The sequence below is a fragment of the Sceloporus occidentalis genome, unplaced genomic scaffold, assembly GCF_023333645.1.
Source record: "Sceloporus occidentalis isolate IW3139 unplaced genomic scaffold, rSceOcc1.0.p SCAF_2, whole genome shotgun sequence".
Taxonomy (NCBI): domain Eukaryota; kingdom Metazoa; phylum Chordata; class Lepidosauria; order Squamata; family Phrynosomatidae; genus Sceloporus; species Sceloporus occidentalis.
Genome location: NW_028316982.1, coordinates 180917243 through 180937650, shown reverse-complemented (window position 1 = coordinate 180937650; position 20408 = coordinate 180917243). Strand labels below are relative to the sequence as shown.

The 20408-nt window shown below is 39.7% G+C and overlaps 1 protein-coding gene across 7 annotated transcripts in view; it reads right to left on the bottom strand.

Moving 5' to 3' along the window:
• FRMPD4 (FERM and PDZ domain containing 4) overlaps positions 1 to 20408 on the bottom strand; it is a 370005-nt gene that overhangs the window by 108843 nt on the left and 240754 nt on the right. Inside the window, exon 1 of one of the 7 annotated variants that reach the window (XM_089511616.1) lies at positions 1205 to 1253. The exons of the other annotated variants lie outside the window; for them this stretch is intronic. Within the exon in view, the coding sequence (XP_089367742.1) occupies positions 1205 to 1212 (8 nt within the window). The 5' untranslated portion in view covers positions 1213 to 1253. Of the gene's footprint in view, positions 1 to 1204; positions 1254 to 20408 lie in introns of those variants that run through there. 7 annotated transcript variants of the gene reach the window in all.

The following is a 20408-nucleotide window of genomic DNA, read 5'->3' as shown; positions in this document are numbered from 1 at the left end:
GACACTTGTAAGAATGTATATAGCTAGATAACAATTATAATCAAGAGAAGCTTTAATATTGTTAAACAGCCCTAAAACCAAATATGGAATCTAGTAATGAAAGACTGAGTCTTATAAATAACCAAGTCCATTCAAATTTCCATGTGAATAGGACAAACAAGGAAAATATAAAAAGCTGCATACCATGGAAGAGCTGAAATGAAGAGCTGAAATACAACTACTCCTAGGAATGTGAAGCCATTTCAATGAGTCTTCTCCTTGACTTGATGAAAATGAGGTTTTCCTAAGTCCCACTTGTCAAAGATGGAATATACTAGACTACAAGGATATACTTCACAATCACTTGAAGCCCGCATGGGAGTACTGAAGCTGCTCTTGTTTTTATAATTGTTATCTAGCTGTATACATTTTTACAAGTGTTATACATTTTTATACAATTGCCGTTTGTGTGTGTGTGTGTGTGTGTGTGTGTGTGTGTATATGTGTGTGTGTGTGTGTGTGTGTATATATCTTTATAAGTTATGATATTCAGCTATAATGCATTGCCTAAAGGATTCTGTTGTTCTGTATCCTTTATGTTTTTCGCAGTATCATTTATTGTCTTATTAACACTTTTTCAATTCTCTGTTTGGTGTATTTCTTCCCCCTTCTGGTTCTCAGATAACGTTTTGCATATTCAGAGCCCTGTTTCCTATAGCAAGTGGAATCAACGTTTTGGACTTTACTTTTGCAAAAAGATGAAAAGGTATGAAGGGGTGAAGAGGCTTTATAATAGCAGAATTACACCAGTGGATGGAACCCTGTAATTATAGGCTGAAACCTTGTTCCACAGGAACACTTGAAAGAATATGAGAAAATGAACATGAAGAACATATTGATCAAAGTTACACAAGAAAAGTGGTCCCTTATTTTCAAGAGCCACTCAGAATATTGTTTCTGTATGAGGTTGGAGAGGTGGATTATTCCCATGGTGCAGCTATGCAGTTTGAAAGAAATGAGCCCAAACATAACGCAGAACAGCCACAACAGCAGCAGCAATAACAACACCTTACAAGATATTGCATGAATCCTTCACGGTCCAATGCTAATTTGCAACAGAATACAAGAATCTCAATATTTAATATAAAAGAAAATCATCCAAAGGTAAAGTCCATTCATTCTCTTTTAGTAAAATAACAGAAATACAATTATTTCTTTTAATTACCTCTTCATTTTCAGTCAGGTTTTCCTTTCCTAGTTTCCTTGCAAAAACCATTTTCACAATCCAGAGCATGGTGTGTGTTTTTTTCCTTTCCTACTGAACTCACCTTCAAAATCTTAGACCATGGAGGAAGAAGCCAGCATTAATAATACATTACTATAACTAGATGAAAAATTAATAGCCAGTCTAGAATTCCAGGGCATCTGCTTAAAAACTTGGAACTGCACCATAGTATCATCACAATCCCCAAAGCACAGAGCGTAGTTATTTGTGAAACAAGTAATGCTAACAGGATTTATTGCCAGGCAGGGTTTCAATATACACGGTGATAGGCTGGTTCTCACATGGACCTTTAACTCATGAATACTCCCCTTTAGCAACAGAGGGTTGTCCAGGTGAAGGACAAATTCATGGAAGAAATCTCACATGTATGCAGGATGCTTTGCTGCCCAAAGTAAAGAACTTGGTACTGCATTCTACCGAAAGAAGCTTACTGTACTGTCAGTTGAATATTACTCTACTACTGGCAATTTCAGCACAAGCCTGAGGAAGCTGACTAGGTTTAGCAAATTAGGATAAACTATATCACAGATGAGAGCCAGAGTAATATATTGGTTTGAGTGCTGGATTATGATCCTGGAGATCAGAATTTGATTCACAGCTTGGCCATAAAACCTGCTGGGTGACTTGGGCAAGTCGCATACTCTCAGCCTCAGGGGAAGGCAATGGCAAACCTCATCTGAACAAATCTTGCCAAGAAGACCCCATGGTAGGTTTGCCTTAGAATCCTCATAAGTTGGAAACAACTTGAAGCCACACACCACCAACAACAACAGCAACAAATGTAGCAGACACTGCTCAGTTCTTCCAGCAAAGTGAGTGGCCAGGAGACTCCGAAGAATAGTCAAGAATCTATAAAATAATACACTTCAGTTACAACCACAAAACAGAAACTTCTGAAAATGTTAATTGCACAAACATCCCCCCTCAATCAGTTGATAATTAAACAGCCTGAATAAAACCATAAAGCTGTGTTTTGGGTTTGTTTGTTTGTTTGTTTGTTTTAATGAGAAAGTAGGAAACATCTGATCACTGAGAAAGGTTTTTCACATTTTAATGAGTTTTCCAAACTGGAATGAGATTAGTCTGTGAAGTTCAACATTTTTGGCAAATGTGTATCACTTCCTCCTTTATATGCTCACACTTGTAGTCAGAACAAAGAAATGGATTCTGATATAAAAATATATTAAAAAGATGCTGTTAAAAGAATAGCCAATTAACATATCTTCAGTAGGTCTCTTCAGAAAACTATTTTTCAGCTTACCAAATGACTGTAAAACTAAGGGCTCTTTTTTTTATTGTGTAACAGTCTACTTATAGAGAGAAACTCCAGAAATTTCTGCTGGTGAAAATCTGAATTTATAGCCCCTGAAGAAGGCCATTCAGTATTACAAAGGCCAAAATGCTTTGGGCTCATTACAAAACAAGATAATAATAAAACTTTTGTAAGGAATAAAATACAACCATTAATAAGCACATGAAGAATTGTTTCTTCTTTTGCTTGTGAATTCCAATACATGCTTTCCAATATTGGTTTGTGATTTTATTCAAGTAGTAGTAAACCATAAAACATTCTATGGAACAGAGAACCTTTAATCCTGTTTTGGACTTCAGCAGCCAGAAGCCTTTGCCAGCATGGCCAGTGATGAGGGAATCTGGGAGATGAAGTCAAAAACATCTGGAGGACCAGAAGTTGAGAACCACTGCTCTAGTACATTAGGAAGTAATGGAAATTGTGTTAGGCTGATGAGTTGCAGAAATCAAATTTCTTTTCACTGGGTGGCCTGGGGATCCCGTTTCTCTCACTGGAGTCTATGCCACCAAATTTGGTGAAACTGAAGTGGGAGTACATTACATGGGGAATGTAACCCCATAAGTTACATTCAGACTTAAGGTCTGAGCAAAGTCAATGAAATAAGAAGGCAAAGTTATCCATTACTTAAATCCCATCCATTTCATTGGGTTTATATTCTAAGTATGACTGAAACACATTACAGTAAAGAACTGCCATCTTAACTCTTTTTGCCTTATTAGCCGATCTGTCTGCCACACCTCAGAGAGACATACATAAGACCTGCTCTATGAGGAAGGACCTTCTCATTAGGGGTGGCATCATCTGAGTCTCCTCAGAATAATGTGCGGTCCTCAACAAATCATTATGGCAGCCAAAGGTCCATCTGATTTTACCTCATGGCATGCAGGAAAACAAAGGTAAAGCATTCTTAAGAGATGGCTTTCCCACCTCTGTTTAAAGATCTCCAGTGAAGACAAGTCTACTGCTCTATGATCTTTTCCGGATCATTGCAGTGGCAACCGCACGGCTGTGACAATGATCTGCTGCAAAAAGGAACTCCAAAAAGGAGCACCTTCCCACAACGCCACCAAGGTGGCATTTGCGCCCTGGGGCATCGCAGTGACGTGTCGTGCACTGCGCCTTTTGGGCGCATCACATAAGGCACGTCATGAACGTGCATGCCATATGGATGGAGCTGCGTAAAGATGATGCCATCCATACATGCTAGGGTTCCAGAGCGTGTGGATGCTGCATGCTCAGGAATCCTAGAATTGGCCCCAGGGCACCGCAAACCAGCCTGAGTCTAGCCATTTGACATGCAGTCTTCCTCTCTTTCTACTGCCCTCCACCTTTCCCAGCATTATTGTCTTTTCTAATGAATCCTGCCATCTCCTGATGTGGCCAAGTGACAATGCTGGCTTCTATGGATAAATTAGGCTTGATCTGTAGTAGAACCCATTTGTTTGCCTTTTTGTTGACCATGGTATTCTCAGCACTCTTCTCCAGCATCACACTTCACATGGGTTGATTCTCTTTCTGGCCTCTTTCTTCACTGTCCAGTCCTCTTATCTGTACATGGTGATAGGGAATATTATGACTTGGATGATTCTGACCTTAGTGCTCAGTTGTATATCTTTATATTTTAGGTTCTTATCTAGTTCTTTTACAGTTTCCCTTTTCATTCCTAATCCTCTGATTTCTTGATTTCAGTTTCGATTCTGATCTTCAATGCACACAACAAAAACCACTCTGGGAGCTCCTCAGTTGAAAGGAGGAATACATACTTTAAATAAATTAATATTCCTTGTTGAAAGTGAGCAGCATAGATGTGATAGATATATTTTATTATTTATACTTGCCACACTCTTTTATTACAGTTTTTATTTTAATAGCATTTTAATTTTAATATGTGTGCTCTTGAGTTGTAAATTGGTTTGAAAATCAGAATGGAAAGATGAAGTAGACAACTTTAGATTAATACAGTATGTGTAAATTAATATGAGGCCTACGTGCACAGGCAACTTTTAAAATCTGTCTGCATCATCCTTTTCATAAATATCTAAGCATCTTTCTCCTTTTTTAAAGACCTCCATACAAATCTATAGAAATGTCTCTCAGCCAAATTATGCAAAGCATCTTTTACTCAGAAATTATTTCTTCTTGTGACAAGAAGCATTGAAGACAGTAGCATTTCTCTTTCTTAGTCATGGAATCCTTGCCAGTTGGATGATTTTAACTGTAAGAGTTCTCAGATTTAGTTGCTTATATATTCTGAAATTGTGGATTTATGATGGGTTACACTGCAAATTAGCATGTCTCATTTATATGCTGCTTAACTAATTCCTGTTTATTACATTCTCAATAGTTCATCTCTTTCAAATTCAGGAAAAATAATTTGTTTCGCATTAATGTTTGCAAATGTTTGCTTTATAATAAATACTGCTATCAGATGTCTGAGCATCATATACTCCTCTAGCTAGAATACCATAATACGGGCTATTTTCCTTGATCTATAGATATTTGAAATGTGTCCAAATTTTCTCTGAGAACATTATGATTATATGTTCTATTGGTGATCAAGCAGCACAGATTTTTAATATGCAGGACAGATTTTTAATGTAAGTGGCTGCTTCTTCCTCACACAGCTAGTTTGCATTTTAAAAAGCAATCCATAACTTTGTTTCCTCCATTAGTGCAAAGTTTCTGGCTTTTTATGATTGACATACCCCTTGATTGGCATGTTTTCAGATTGCATATTCTTGACTGTGCTTTTCTTTCCATTTGAAGTTAAGCGGAGGTGGGGGGAGCAGAAGTAAAGATTATCCCAAATATGCCACTGGATTCCATTTTGTTATGCTTTAACGCTTTGGAAAAGAATGAACTGGAAAACAAGCTGTGAAGGCAGTCATTTCATCCAGGTTTTTCTGCTTCACTTTTAACATGAATGTAGGTCATTGCATCAAATGCAAACTAGTAGAATACAAGGAAGAAAGGGGGAGCTTTTGTTATGTTATCTCCATCCATAATGCCACATAAGAAAGTAATAAATATTCTGCACATGTTTAGGGGGAAAGACCCAAGGCACAACCCAGAAAAACAGAGGCAGTGAAAAGGCTGCTTATCTTTTGCTGTGCTCCTACTGACCAAAGAGGTGTTAGGTATAGGGAGCAGAGCCCTTCTCAAATCCTTTCTTATTCTGGGAGTTGGAGGAAAGCTGCCTGATTTCAAGCATATTATTTTCCTCTTCAGCTTCCATATCATAAAAGTAGTTCCTGCAGTCCCTGTACAAGATGTCGGCTTTCTTTTATTCTTTCTGCACTCATGGTTGACCAAGACAAAACAAAAGCCAAGAACATTCATTGCCTAATTAATCTGAGAAATCCAAGTGACAATGTGGGTAATAGAAAATTATGATCCCGATCTGCCACATGCTTTGTGCACTGCACATACCCAGACATGAGCTCCTTTGCTCAGTCGTGTTTCCTTATCTCCAACTGTCCCCATTTGGCAAGGACAGTCCCAATTAATTGTCTCCCACCCCACCTTTTCAGATGCTTTAAAAATGTCCCTGTTTCTCTTTTCTCCCACTTTCCTCTTTGTCCACAGCATACTTCAATTGATTGAAATTGATTTCAAAATGCAAAAATAGTTAACTCTCAATTTATGCAACAGAAAGAACGAGAGGAGAAAAGAGGGCAAGAGGTGGAATCTTGTCCTTCCCTGTAGACTCAGGCAAAAGCAAAAATGCTACAGTTTCATAGGCAAGATAGGAAATTTGAGAAGAAAAGATAAGTCATTCTATTTCTCTATTACATCTTCCCTTTCTCCCTTGTGACTCCTCATCTCTTTTTGCGAGTACAGAGTACTTCACTTAATTGAAGACACTGACACCAAGGGCTTGCATACTGGAGATGACAGCATGAATAATCCTAAATATTGTTGATAGGTGCACTAGCACTGTAGAAATAATGCAGTTTGATACCACTTTAACTGCCATGGCTCCATCCTACAAAATCCTGGGATCTGCACTTTTGTGAGGCACCAGCACTCTTTGCAAGAGAAAGCTTGCAAAACTACAAATCCCAGCATTCCATACAATGGAGTTACAAACCTTAAAGTGGTATCAAGCTACATTATTTCTACAGTGACGATGTACCCATTGACACTATTTAGGGTTATTTATGCCATCATCTCCAGTATGCAAACCTCTGTTATCAATGTTTTAAACTGAGTGAAATACTCTGTTCTGAAATTGTGTCTGGAAACAAATCGACAGTTAGTGGAGCTGGTGCAACAAGGGTTGGTTAATCCTTGTAGCCAGCCCAAGTTAATAGTCTGGCTATAGCTCCTGCGGCAGTGAGAGGATCTCTCCTGTCCTTCCCTATTCTGTTTGTGACTCCTTTGATGTATGGTAAAAATACCTTCCCATTGAGTGGTTGTTTGTCTTCACACGTCTGGGTTTTTCCATTGTGAACCCCACTTCCTGGAAGATGAATTGAAGCACCTAGACTGGGCTCTACAGGCTAATGGTTATTCTAGCTCAGACATCAGATGGGTGCCAGACCCAGAAAAACCAAGAGGAGTGAAGACAAACAATCACCCAAAGCGAAGATATTTTTACCATACATCAAGAGTCACAGACAGAATAGGAAAACTGGTGAGGAAACACAAAAGGTTTACAAACTGACCAAGAAAATCCAGCAAATGATGTGCTCAGTGAAGGACAAGAGGTTTTCTGGTCAGCCAGAAAAATCAGCAGTAGCAGAACACATTATAAACCATCCTGGACAAAAAATGTTGTTTTAAACACTGAAATTCTGGACCATGGCTACAGCTATCAGGTCAGAATCCATAGGGAAGCCATTGAAATCCACAAGCACCTGGACAACTTCAAGAGGAAAGAAGAAACCCTTAAACCCAAAAAACTCACAAAAAATTAAGGTTCAATTTGTTTGCCCTCAGCCAGTTCATTACTCATGAAAGTCACCTGTTTAGGACCAAAACAGTTTCCTTGGCTTGTGGTGGAAAGGAGTATTACTTCTTACTGTATTTGGTTGAAAAATAACTGATATTAAAGGTTTTTATGTAATTTCCCCCCGAGGCTTGAGGGTTGTGGGATTAGTAGTGTAGTAAGGGGATCCAAAGAGAGCTGTTGTGGTGTAGTGATCTGAGTGTTGGACTAGGATTATAAGAAACCAAGGTTCAAATCACTACTCCAGCACAAAAGTCAACTGATACTCTCTCAATTTCAGAAGAAGGCAATGGGAAACCTCCATGAATAAATATGTTTTATGTTCATGTTAGGGTCACCGTAAGTCAGAAATGCCTTGAAGGCACACAACTAAAATCCTGTTAAAGATTCACATTAGGGCCTCCATAAGTCAGGAATACCTTGAAGGCACACAGCTATAAAAACAAAGGGTACCCAAACTATCATATTTCAGTGGTGGTTTGTGGGTAGGATTTTGAAAAATAAGTTGAAAAAAATTAAAATATTTTGGAAGGTGTTGGGGGCTTTGGAGAGCTCATCTGCAGACTTCGGGAGTCATAAAACAAGATCCCAGGGGCCCATGGGCTGAAATTTTTCCATCCCACCCTTACACTTTTGGAGGCCTGAAGTCATATAGAAGAAAGGGGCAGGGGATGCTGTACATGACAGCTGATGAGGCAGCTTTGTGTGTTCAGTGTCAGGTCCATTTAATTTGCTCTTTATGAAGCTAAAGGCTACAATCTGTACTTTGCGTACAATGATTTTGATTCTTTGTTTTTAAAATAGTTTGGCATGTTCTTTCCATTTGTTTTCTATTTGCTGACAGGCATTCAGCTAGTACAGTTTTTTCCTAAGGGGAAATGCAATTTTCCTTCACACATTACATTTTTTAACTGTTCCCCTCAGGTATGTTAAATTTCCCCCCAAAATGTAATGTGCCAATCCTTGTTTCATGCAGGTATAGCTGAGATGGAAACACAACAGGCTACAGCTCCCTGCTGAGTGAGCATGAAGGGGGGCCCTTAGCAATTATATATGTGGACTCCCACAGATTGAAATGAATACTATGTTTTAAAGGTTTCTTTTCTTTTCCTTTCTTTTCTTTTCTTATAACATCATTCAGGGACAAAACTACATTAGTTTTGACTATAAAACAGTCATATTTATCATAAGAAGGTAAATAATGTATGATGTGGTTCAATTTCATATGTTATGGGATTGAACATCTGAGCATGCTGCTTTTAAACAGCTTTCTCCCTTCTGAATAGCGGTTCGAAGATAACATAATGTGCACTTGACAGAATTTTGAAATTATTCTGGTTATTACTCTAAAATACGTACAGCCCCTCTTTTTATCTCTTTTGAAACCCGTTAGTGATTTTCACCCTCAGGACAAAAATTGTGGGGCGTTCATGTTCTAGCAATCGGTAGCTAGCTAATGACTTAACTCTGACCTTTTACAAACATTTAAAAGAGCAGACTGATTTTATTATGAACATTATTAATTTTGTGGTGTGCAATTGTCATAACTTTTATGGCTGGTCATAAAATGTGGTAGGAGGTAAGTGATGCAGCAGCAGCGGCAGCAGCAACATGGCTTATAAACCTCTGGTAAAGAGCCAAAAGTGCTAGTATTGAGAAGAGGGACATTGTGAAAGCTTTCAACTCAGCCATAAATAACAAAACTCAAGAGTGGCACAGATCTGTCTGGTCAGCTGGCAGTGATGGGCACTGATCTCTGCAGCCAAAGCCGGTGAATATTTAAGGACAAAGAAAGCATTCATACCAACTTCTGAAAATTCCCAAGATCTTCCTCTTAAAATGAACCCTTCCTCTCCCTGTTGCAGAAAAGTCTGTCAATTGGGTAATTTTTTCTAGGCTGGAGGATAATGCAATACAGGTGTGTGTGTGTGTGAGAGAGAGAGAGAGAGAGAGAGAGAGAGAGAGACTGTCTGTCTGTCTGGAAGCTTCTCAACAGACATTTACTTAACAGTATTTGCTCAGGGCCACACGGGCAAACAAAAAACAGCAGACACACCTTGCTACTACCCATTGGGAATGTTAATGAAGTCTAGGGAACCCATGACATGTATGAGAATTTATGACCTCTTTTGGAAATTATTATTCCCCTTAAATGGAGGCCAAAAGATGAACCATCTGTATCTTAACTTCAAATGGATTAGATGTACTGAAAGAGAGGTCAAAGATATAGAAGGCAGGTGTTAACTGTCCTTCAGTGACAAAAGTCAGGATATACTGGTCTAAGATATCAATATTTTATGAATAAGAGGACAATACATTTCAAACAGGGTATTTCACATTTAGCAACAGATTCCTGCCAGTTATCAGAAGGGGCTAGCTAATGCATGAGCAAGAGTGCAATAATCTGACTTCTAGTCCACTTGAAATCACTTTGGAATTACATTATTTTGTTGCTATAACCATTATCATAACTGACGAAAATGTTTAGGTGCAAAGGAACAAAATTGAAGAGGATACAATATGAAGGAGTAGGCACAAAAGAAATAATAACATTATACAGCTTGGAGACCCTGGATGAAGAGAAGTGTGCATTCCTTTCTTAAAGCAGAAGACTTTGAGGCCCCATATTTGACTTTTCAGCAGCAGATTCCCATCATGCTAATTAAAGTTTTTTAAATGTTGTGTAATAAATATATGGAATTCTCTGCCATAAGATGTGGAGAGGCCATTAGCTTATGTGTCTGTACAAATGATCTGAGTAAATCAGAGAGGACATGTGCTTCAGTGACTATGAATCAAGATGGCTGTACAGAGCCTCCAGGTTCAGAGGGGATATGTCACTGAATACTAGCTGAGGGGAAGCAATAGCTGGAGAGGTTCCTTTTGGTACTCATGCTTTGCCTCTGGGTTTTCTAGAGGTATCTGGTTGGCTTTTACAGGTGACACCATACTGGATTGGATAGATCTTTATCCAGTTAGATCTTGCCAGGCTCAATTTACATTTATAGAGCTAAAAGCAGCTCAGAATAACTTTATGACAAATTCTTTTCATGAAACAGTTTCCAAATTGCATGGCAGAAGAAAATTGTTGTTCAGTCATTCAAAGACTCAAGCTGCTTGCTCAGAGAAGAAGCCTTCTGCTCCATCTCTGCATTATTCACTGCTGTGTCTTCTTACCTAATGTTGACATGGAATGTGGCCTCATCTCTGGATTAGGCATAACTCAGTCATTTACTCTTTCCAATATAGAGATGCAGCATGCGTTCATTTCTGGATGAGTCAAGGCTCTAGGCTTGTCTTCTTACAATAAAAAAAAAAATCCTCAAAACTGACTTGCGCAGAACAATTAGTTGTGGTGCAGAGGGGAGAAGAGATTCAACACTGAAGATGGATGTGTTTACACTGTAGAAATAATGCAGTTTGACACTATTTTAAGTGCTGTAGCTCCATCCTATGGAATCCTAGGATTTGTAGTTTTAAAAGGTCTTTAGCCTTCTCTGCCATAGAGTGCTGGTGCCTCACAAAACTACAAATCCCCACATTATGTTGGATGAGGCCATGACAGTTGAAGTGCTGTCAAACTGCATTATTTCTACAGTGGAGATGCACTCAGTGTCTAACTAGGGTTGGTTGTCTGTCTCAACTTTTTTGCAAGTGTATTTTATCTGGATTTTTTGGTTCTACCTTTCTGACACGGTTTCCTTATCAAAACTCGGTTGCTTGGAGTCCAGTTTAGGGACAGATTGTAGAGCAAAGTTTCTGGAAAGAACTAATTTACTATGAATTTTAAAGTAAAATATGTCTCCCCACCACTGTCACCCTTAAAAAATTCATAATTGTACAAAGGTTAATCATGATATGGTTCATTGGGTGCAATTGAAATATGAAGACTAATAGACAAAATATAGTCCATATCTGAAGACACGCTTCCCACAACAGTTAAGACTTAAGCAGAGATTTATTTTTGGCTTTCAACTAGGTATTTCAGGCTTCAGACTCTTTCATATCCCTATTGCTCCCAATGGAAAAATTGTCACAATTGCACAATTCCACCACTGGTATTCTGAAAACTTGGGGGGTGGGGGAAAGGATTTTAATTTTTTTAAAAAAATGTATATGCAGTGATACAATTTTGTTAAGTGATACAACTTTTTTAAAACTGGTTTTATGAAGTAGTATAATTTGTTGTTGTTGTTATTTAAAAACCTGTAAGCTTCTGTGTAATATATCTTCTCTTTGTTCTATGAAGTTTTCCTTCAGACGTAATAATGGACCCTTTAGGAATGCCAGCCCCCATATACCATACTGAGCTCCACAGCAAGGTGAGGATATTCATCTTGTAGAAAATGATCACTCACAGTTATACAAGCATTGCTTGTGCATTTATAAGTTCTCATATTTCAGATTCATGCTGAAGACCCCTGCCTATGCAAAATGTAATTTAGCTTATGAAGTCAAGATAGACTATGATGTTCTCTTCATTCTTAATATAAATGGCTCAGCTAGAAATTTAATGCCATGAAGCTATTAGCCTCAAACTAACATTATTAATCAAACACTCAATTTGGGGAGGGGGGTCCTTTCTGTAAATACTAACAGTCTATATTCAAATTGAACCAACATTATCTCTCCAATCCTAGCCTGAAGAGCACTATGGCGGGATACAGACCGCCGCTTTGCGGCGGTCTCCCGCCGGCGCCATTTGCTCCGCGAGGGAGCCGCAGCAGCCAAACCGTGCGGCTCCCGCGCGGAGCAAAAAAGAAGCTCCATTTCGGAGCTTCTTTTTGCAGCGCCTTTATGACGTCGCGAGGCGCCTGGCGCGGACTCGCGACGTCATAGGCGCCGCGACACGTACGGACGCTCAGCGTCCGATACGTAAACATGGCGGCCCCCATGTGGAAGGGGCGCCGCCATGTTGTACGTCTTCTATACATACTAGGGTTAGGGGGGTGCGGAAGCACCGCCCCTTCCTAACCCTAGTACGTATAGAAGACGTACTATATGGCGGTCTGTATCCCGCCTATATGACTTATTCATATACATAAGCATCTTATACCTTTAAATGAGATATCCAGGAGCCTTTCTTAATTGCGTAATTCTATTGCTGGCTGCAGCACTTGATGCCTAAAGCCTTGGTCAGAAGATAGTGAACGTTTTATAAGTTTTACTACACCTTATAGGCCAGTCAATCAAAACTGACCTGCATATTGCCCTGGTGAATACTAGTGAGAACCATACTTAGAAATAGTTACTATCTGATTCAATGCACACTTCATGGTTATCTGACTCCATGCACACTTCACCAGCTATAGCTGTCAAGATTTTTACTCTAGAATCCATTCACATGATGGCTTGAGCCACTGAACCCCCAATCTTAAATCCCATCTCTCTCCTTTTTGCATTCTTCTATTTTCTCTCTTCTTTGGTACCATTTCTGGTTGGCTAGTTGAGTGTCACGGAGGGCAATATTACTCTTGCTAGTGAATCAGCTGCCTGCTCACCTCTATATCAACACAGCCTTGCCATGTTTTCAGGGTCAGTGATTCTTAAGCAAACTAGCAATTCTTCCTCCTCCCAAATGTATCAGGTGTTGGCACTATGTTTGTGCCTCTTGGTGACCACTGCCCCCCACTTTCCTGGAAATTCGCAGCAGAATCAACAGCAAACAGACTAGCAGGACTCCATGGAACACTACTTTGAATAGTACTGCTCTGGGACACCAGGACATAATGTTACAACTTCTCTAACTCATACTGGCTCAGTAGCTCTGCTGGTTTTGACCTTTAAAGCCCTAAACAGCTTGCATCCAGACTATCTGAAGGACTGTATCTCCCTGTACAAGCCAACCCAAGCGCTAAGATAGGCAGGAGAGGGCTTTTTCCAGTCCCACCACCTTCACAGGTGTAGTTAGTAAGAACTCAGGAGAAAGCCTTCTCTGTGGCTGCTCCAAGACTGTAGAACTCTCTTCTATGGGGAGTTAGGTTGGCCCTCTCCCTGCAATCTTTTCACCAGCAGCTGAAGGCATTTTATTTAGGCAGGCATTTGGTGAGTGAATTTTACTTGTGCCGTGCTGTCTTAATGCTTTAAGGGTTTTTACTGGTTTTAACTATGCTGTTTTTAAATTGTTTTAGTGTTAGTAAAATTTAATTATTTTTAAACTTTTATTATCAATGTTTTAGTTCTTTAGTCTTTTTAAATTATTGTAACCTGCATATTGATAGGAACAGGGACTGCAGCCAGGAAATCAGAAGACAATTAAGAATGGGGAGAGCAGCTACGAAAGAACTGGAAAAGATTCTAAAATGCAAAGATATACAACTGAGCACAAAAGTTAGAATCACACAAGCCACCATATTCCCTATAAGTGAGAGCTGGACAGTTAAGAAAGAAGATAGGAAGAAAATAAATGCATTTGAGATGTGGTGCTGGAGTAGAGTGCTGAGGATCCCGTGGATGGCCAAAAGGACAAACAAATGGTTCCTAGAGCAGATCAAGCCAGAGATCTCCCTGGAAGCCAAGATGACAAAACTGCGGCTGCCGTACTTTGGACACACCATGGGAAGGAGGAGTTATTGGTAAAAACAATAATGCTAGGAAAAGTGGAGGGAAGTAGAAAGAAAGGAAAGGCACATGCTAGATAGATGGACTCTATTAAGGAGCTCACAGGTATAGATTTGCAGGAATTTAGCAGGGCAGTGAAGAACGGAGGGTCTTGGAGATGTCTCATCCATAGGGTTTCCATGGGTTGAGATAGACTTGAGGGCAGTTGACAACAACATCAACAAACATGCCTTGAATCCCACTGTGAGAGAAAGGTGGGATAAAATCCTTGAAATAAATAAAAATAAAAATTAGAAAGAGCCTTGGGAAAAAATTAACAATGACCTTGAGTGCAGCCTGCCCATCCAAAGTAAGTTCCAGGGCTCTCACAAAGTGCAGAGTTTATGAACACTGTAAAGGTTTTGAGTGGTCTAAATGACATTTCCAAGATCATTTCCAGCAGCCTTCACCAAGTGGGTGCCCACAAGATGTACTGGACTACAATTCCTATCAATTCCCTGACTTATACTTTGGAGTTAGACTAAGACCCTCCAGATGTGTTAATCAGAAGGATCTCTCACCATAAAAGATTCAGGGTTAGTGGTGTGGTCAACACTGGTGTGGTCTGGCACATCTCTTGTTTTAGACCAATGGTTCTTAATGGCCAGCAAATATTCAGGGATGAGCTGAATGTTATATAAAAATGCAAACATTTTGAACAAGTTTCAGTTGAGAAATGCTCAGGGAAGATCAAAGACGGAATCAAAGATCAGAGTTGAAGCTCTGGAGGCATCATTAGGTTGCAAAGTTCCCACTTGAACCCTGGTGGGGAAGCAGTGTAACTTGGAATCTACTGTGCATCTCCACTTTGTTCAACTGGCATTAGGGTGTAAATAAATAATATGTCATAAAACTGCACAAAGATGAGTGACCTCATTTCCAGGAAACCAAAAAACCCCTAGCAACGCTTGCAGCTCTGGAGTTCTTATTGCTTGGAGAGATGGGATACCACAGCAAAAAATTATGTGAAATATACTGACAAGAGAATAACCAATATCAAAGCTGTAAATGTTTTGAAGACATTTATTTTTTATCTATCATATTTGTGGCTTGCTAGTTCTCTAGAAATTTCAGAGCATTACACCACACTAAGGAGAAAATTTTAACTCTGCAGATTGGCGACTTGCCCAAAACTACTCAGTGAACTTCATAAGCAGTCAGTGATCTGAACTATATCACTCCATCTGTGTCTGACACTCCACCCGCTACATCACACATGGAACACAACCTTCTGTATAAAGACTATCAGTTCCTTCTTTTGATCTGTCTGGCTTTTCAAAAGGAAAATGGAAGGTATTTCTGAAGCAGCAGTTCTGGGACTGTGGAAACGTATAACTAGAACAATGTTTTTATATGACACATGGACACCATTTTTTTTTTAAAGTTGCAAGTTCTGGGAAAGAGAAATGGAATTTGCTAAACAGGAGCCCTGGTGGTGCAGTGGTTAATGTTGGTACTGCAGCCACAAGGTTGTGAGTTCAATCCCAAGGGCTCCAAGGTTAACTCAGCTTTCCATCCTTTCGTAGGTTGGTAAAAATGAGTATCCAGCTTGTTGGAGGCAATTAGCTTACAGATTGTTAACCGCTGAGTTCACTGATAAGTAGTATAGAAATGTACATACTATTGCTATTGCTAAATTAAATGGAATGCTAAAGTACTATCAGGTCAAAATCAGAACCCCCTATTCTTATCCCCCTACTGATAAGAAAATGCCACTGAGTTCAGTGGCACTGATTTCCAGGTGTGAAGGGAGGAGCTGGGCAAGCCTGGTTGGTGCCAGCCAATCACACAGCTCAGGGATCAATGTGAAGGGGTGCAGCATGTGAAAAAGGATATAAAACTGTGCCTTGTCTCTGACAGAAGGCAGACAGGGGAAAGATAGGCTACAGATAGGTGAAGGACTGAAGAGAGATAGGGGAAAGATGGCCTAGAGATAAAGGATAGCTGTAACAGAGATAGGACAGTCAGCCAGGGAGAATAACTGAATAGGGTTTTGGGGAGCTGTGAGTGATTAAATAGTTCAGGGATTAATGTTTGATCTAAATGTATATTACTAAACTTCTTACAACTGTGTCTGGATGTTCCTCTTAGCAAACTTCTTACAACTGTTGGATGGATGTTACTTTTACATTCTAGAACCATTCTAGTTTTATGTTTCTATTATTTTATCATTTATGATGAATTATTGTTTTTTGTTGATAGGTCTCTTTTACTAATTTTGCCATGTTATTTTATTTGTGGTTTTTGTGCCCTGATTTTTTTATACTGTTTTGTATTTACTATTTGGATCTATTTTATATTGTGATGGCTTTTAGCTTTTAACAATAAACTTCTATTCTATTCTATTCCTTTTACATTATTTCTGTGGTCATGCTTACCACAGTGAATTTACAGAAGAGCACATCCACTGGTCCATATAGGAATCACCTTGCAGCCCAAGTACCTGAGCCAGGGAGCAGTCTTGAGAGACAGGAGCCAAAGGATTTGGAACTGTGGGGATAGCCTGGACAGATGATCCATCACACCAGTAAGTGTAAAACGAAGCATGCACATGAACAGCCTAAACACCAAGTTTATATATTGGTATTGGTTACTGACAATGGTTTCCATAATGGTTTTAATCACTCAATTGAAGCATTTTTGAAAACTTCATCTGGAACATCTGCATGCATACACACACACACACACACACACACACTTTATTGCACAAAAATCAGAACTCAGCACATTCAAAAGCAAGGGTTAACGCATATTAGATAACCTAATCCAAATGCACACAGAGTGAGGGGCCAGAATGAATCTTCTATGAAAGAATAAATAAATCTAAATAAAAGTATACATATATTGCACTTCCAAAAAATTACCGAGAACAGTAATTACTGACATCCATTACTAATCCAAAAGCAAGCAGAAGATTTCGAGGCTGATTTCTAGCCAAATTTGAGGCTATATCTCCTGCTTTCCACTAAATAAATCAGAAAAGTATTCTGCAAGCATACTGTTATTTTTCTGCTGACAACTTTATGGACTCTACATTGAAATGGATGTGAGAAACAAATATAGTGTGTGTCAGGTGGGGTGGAGTGGGGTGATATAAACAGCTCTGACAAACTGTGAGGGCTTCATTTTTACATAAAGTTGATTTGCAAGTGTGCTGTAATGGCTAAAGTACTAAACAAAATAAAGCCAGAGGTTTACCCCAAATAACTCTCCTACCAATCATATGAAAGAGAGTATGAGAATAAATGCATTGTGGCATTTTCTTTCTTTCTCTGATAATGATAAGCCACTTCTTCATGAATCTTATGATGATGACAGAAAATTCCAACACGTATAATGTCATTCAAGCTTGATTAGAACTATTTTAAGGATTTGTAGACATTTACCCAATTAATTTACTGTTGGGACAAATACTGTTGATCAGCCTGGATACCTGAACTCTTGTTACAACTGTTTTTGCCATCTATATTGTATGTAATCCGTTCTGAGGTTTAAGGCCCTAAATGGCTTTGGGTCCTAAGTATTTACTGATCAGCCCTCCTTGTATGTACCATCTCAGACTCTGAGATCTTTGGAGTAGGTCCTACTAATGTTTCTGTCTATGGCTGATTCTCACCACTAAGTGGTAACATGAGAGCCTTCTTCTCTGGTGCATCATAATTCTGAAACTCCCTATATTTGAAAATATGTCAGGAATCATCAGCTTCTCTAGTTACCAAAGATCACCCCTTCACCCAAGCCTTGGATTGGTTTGACATTGCTTTAGGACACCCTCAATAGGATTGGACTTACACATCACTTTTGCTGCGTCAGCTCTCTGGGAAATGAAAAGATGTAAGTGATAACAATATTCTTTGAAAAACCCAATATTCTTCTTCGTCTGGAACCTCTATTCTTTTTTCCTCCACTGCTCTTCCTAGTTGCTTCAGTCAATTTAAACCCCGTTCCACAATCTTGAAACCCTCTCCTTTCTCATTCCCTTTGTCCCCCATTTTTTGCTTGCCTCAACCCTATCCTTCAAGAATTCTGTAAAAGAAAATTGAAGATGTTTGCATTCTGCTTTTTCTTTGATAACTCTGGAAAATCATATTCACCTTTTCAGATATCTTTTTTGATCCTTCACTACTTCATTCTTGAATATGTTGTAAAATAAAACAATAAAGTTAATTTATCCTATGTTCTGTTATTTGTGGTTTTTATGTCTGTAAGTATATGAAATACTGCCTCTTATGACACAAACCAAAGATCTGAACATTTGAAATGTATTTGCTTTTAGTAGTTCATAGTTGAAAGAGAAAGAGATTTGAAAAACCAGTATAAATGAACCTGGGTTGGCTATGTTCAAGATGCAACTCTCAAGCCACACATTTTGTCCTTGCTTTTAAAACAGCCCTAAACTACTCAGAAAATAACACAGGGATGCAACCATTAACAGCAGGTGAAACAAACAGCAGCTTTGCATAAAATTGGTCTTGGATTTTCACATTAGGAGATATTTTTTCATTAACAAAAATGAATGATGGGTAACTCAATAAAATCTATGCTGTAGAAGTCGAGCAGTGTGGCGGCTGGAAGTATATTAGGTTGAAAAATTCATAAGATTATTTTTCATTCTGAATGAAATTAAGGTGTGAGATGAATAACCTATTTGCTTAAATAACTGGATTCACATGGAACGCAAAGCCCATTGGTAGAAACAACACATAAACAGAGAGACTGAGAGAGAGAAACACAAATACCATATATCTTTGCTCAACTCCATCCAGGGAATGACAACAAAAGGATCAACTATTCTGTCTGCAACAGAGGTCACCACAGTCAATAGCAATTAGCAGCCTAGTTTTGTGCCCTGCACATAAATTAGAGTGCTCAGGGTACTGGCTTTGCAGTAATGATATATTGGCTATAGTGTTTAGATATGTCAAAATGAAATGTCCTCTCCCTTCCCAGGTCGGTTTTCTCTTTGGATAGCCCTCTTTTACTCTAACAATTTCCAAATAGATTTAAAAAAAAAAACAAAACAACCCAACACCCATCACAATTATACTGGGTGGGAATTCAATTCTCTTCATAATCTGATTTGTTCATAAAGTTCAGTCAGGAGTTTTATTGAGCTGAAAAAGGCATAAATCCAGGGCCTCATTGTTAGCCCAGGATAAAATTAAATGTAGCAGAGTTATTATTATCTCAAGAACACAGGTGGGGGGGGGGGAGAACATGGTAACCTGTGTAAGTGGCTCATGAGAAACATTGAGGAAGAGAAAGTCTAAAAAACTACTATTTGACAACTGCCGGGGGGGGGGGGGGGGCTCCAGTTGAAGACCAGAGAAAAGCCACTTCATATCAACTCACACTTAAAAGCTAGAAAACTGATTCTAAGGCTGATACATTAATAGATGTGGCCCATGTTAAGAAATTATGGCACACAGCATGACTAATTGTACTCATTTGCACACTTTGATTTGGTTTTTCAGGGCCATATCCAGATGGCATCCATGGAGTGCCTGGGAGCCCAGCAAAGATATCCCACCATGTCAAAGTTGCACATTACCATTTGAAGCATTTGAGCCTTATTATATTACCAGAGTAACTCTCCTGTGAGTTTGAGCTATGCCTACTTGTTTTTAGGAGCTGATGGAATAGGTTCAACAAAATACCACAAATTTATTTTTGGGTGGCCAGAGGCATTGGCTTTTGCTTGCCTCATTTGTTCCACCCGCCCAAAATGTGAACTCAGAGTAGGCTTGCCATATCCTGCCTCTGGGCGGGACTTTCCCGGTTTTGGGCGGGTCTGCACGGTCCTGCCCCGGGTTGGCCCCGCCCCTGGGCTTTGTTGCAAAGTGTGCAACAGCGGTGGTGGGGGAAAGAGAGAGAGGCCTCTGTAGGCCTCTCTCCTTTGGCGGGGGGCTTCCCTCCCCTCTTTGGCTCCGCTGGAGCCGAGGGAGGGAAAGAAGCCTCGCCTGCCGAGGCCAGGCTTCTTTCCCCGCCTGAGCTCCGCCGGCAAAAACGGAGCCCAGGCGGGGGGAAAAAAGCCTCCCTGAGGGGAGGATTCCTTCTCCGCCTGGGCTCCGTCCTTGGTGAGAACGGAGCCCAAGCAGAGAAGGAATCCTCCCCTCAGCGAGGATTCTTTTCTCCCTGGGCTCCGTTGGGAAAAACAGAGCCCAAGGGGAAAAGAAAGCCTCCCTGGGGGCAGATTCCTTCTCCACTTGGGCTCCGTCCTTACTGAGAACGGAGCCCAGGTGCAGAAAGAATCCTCCCCTCAGCGAGGCTCTTTTTCAAAT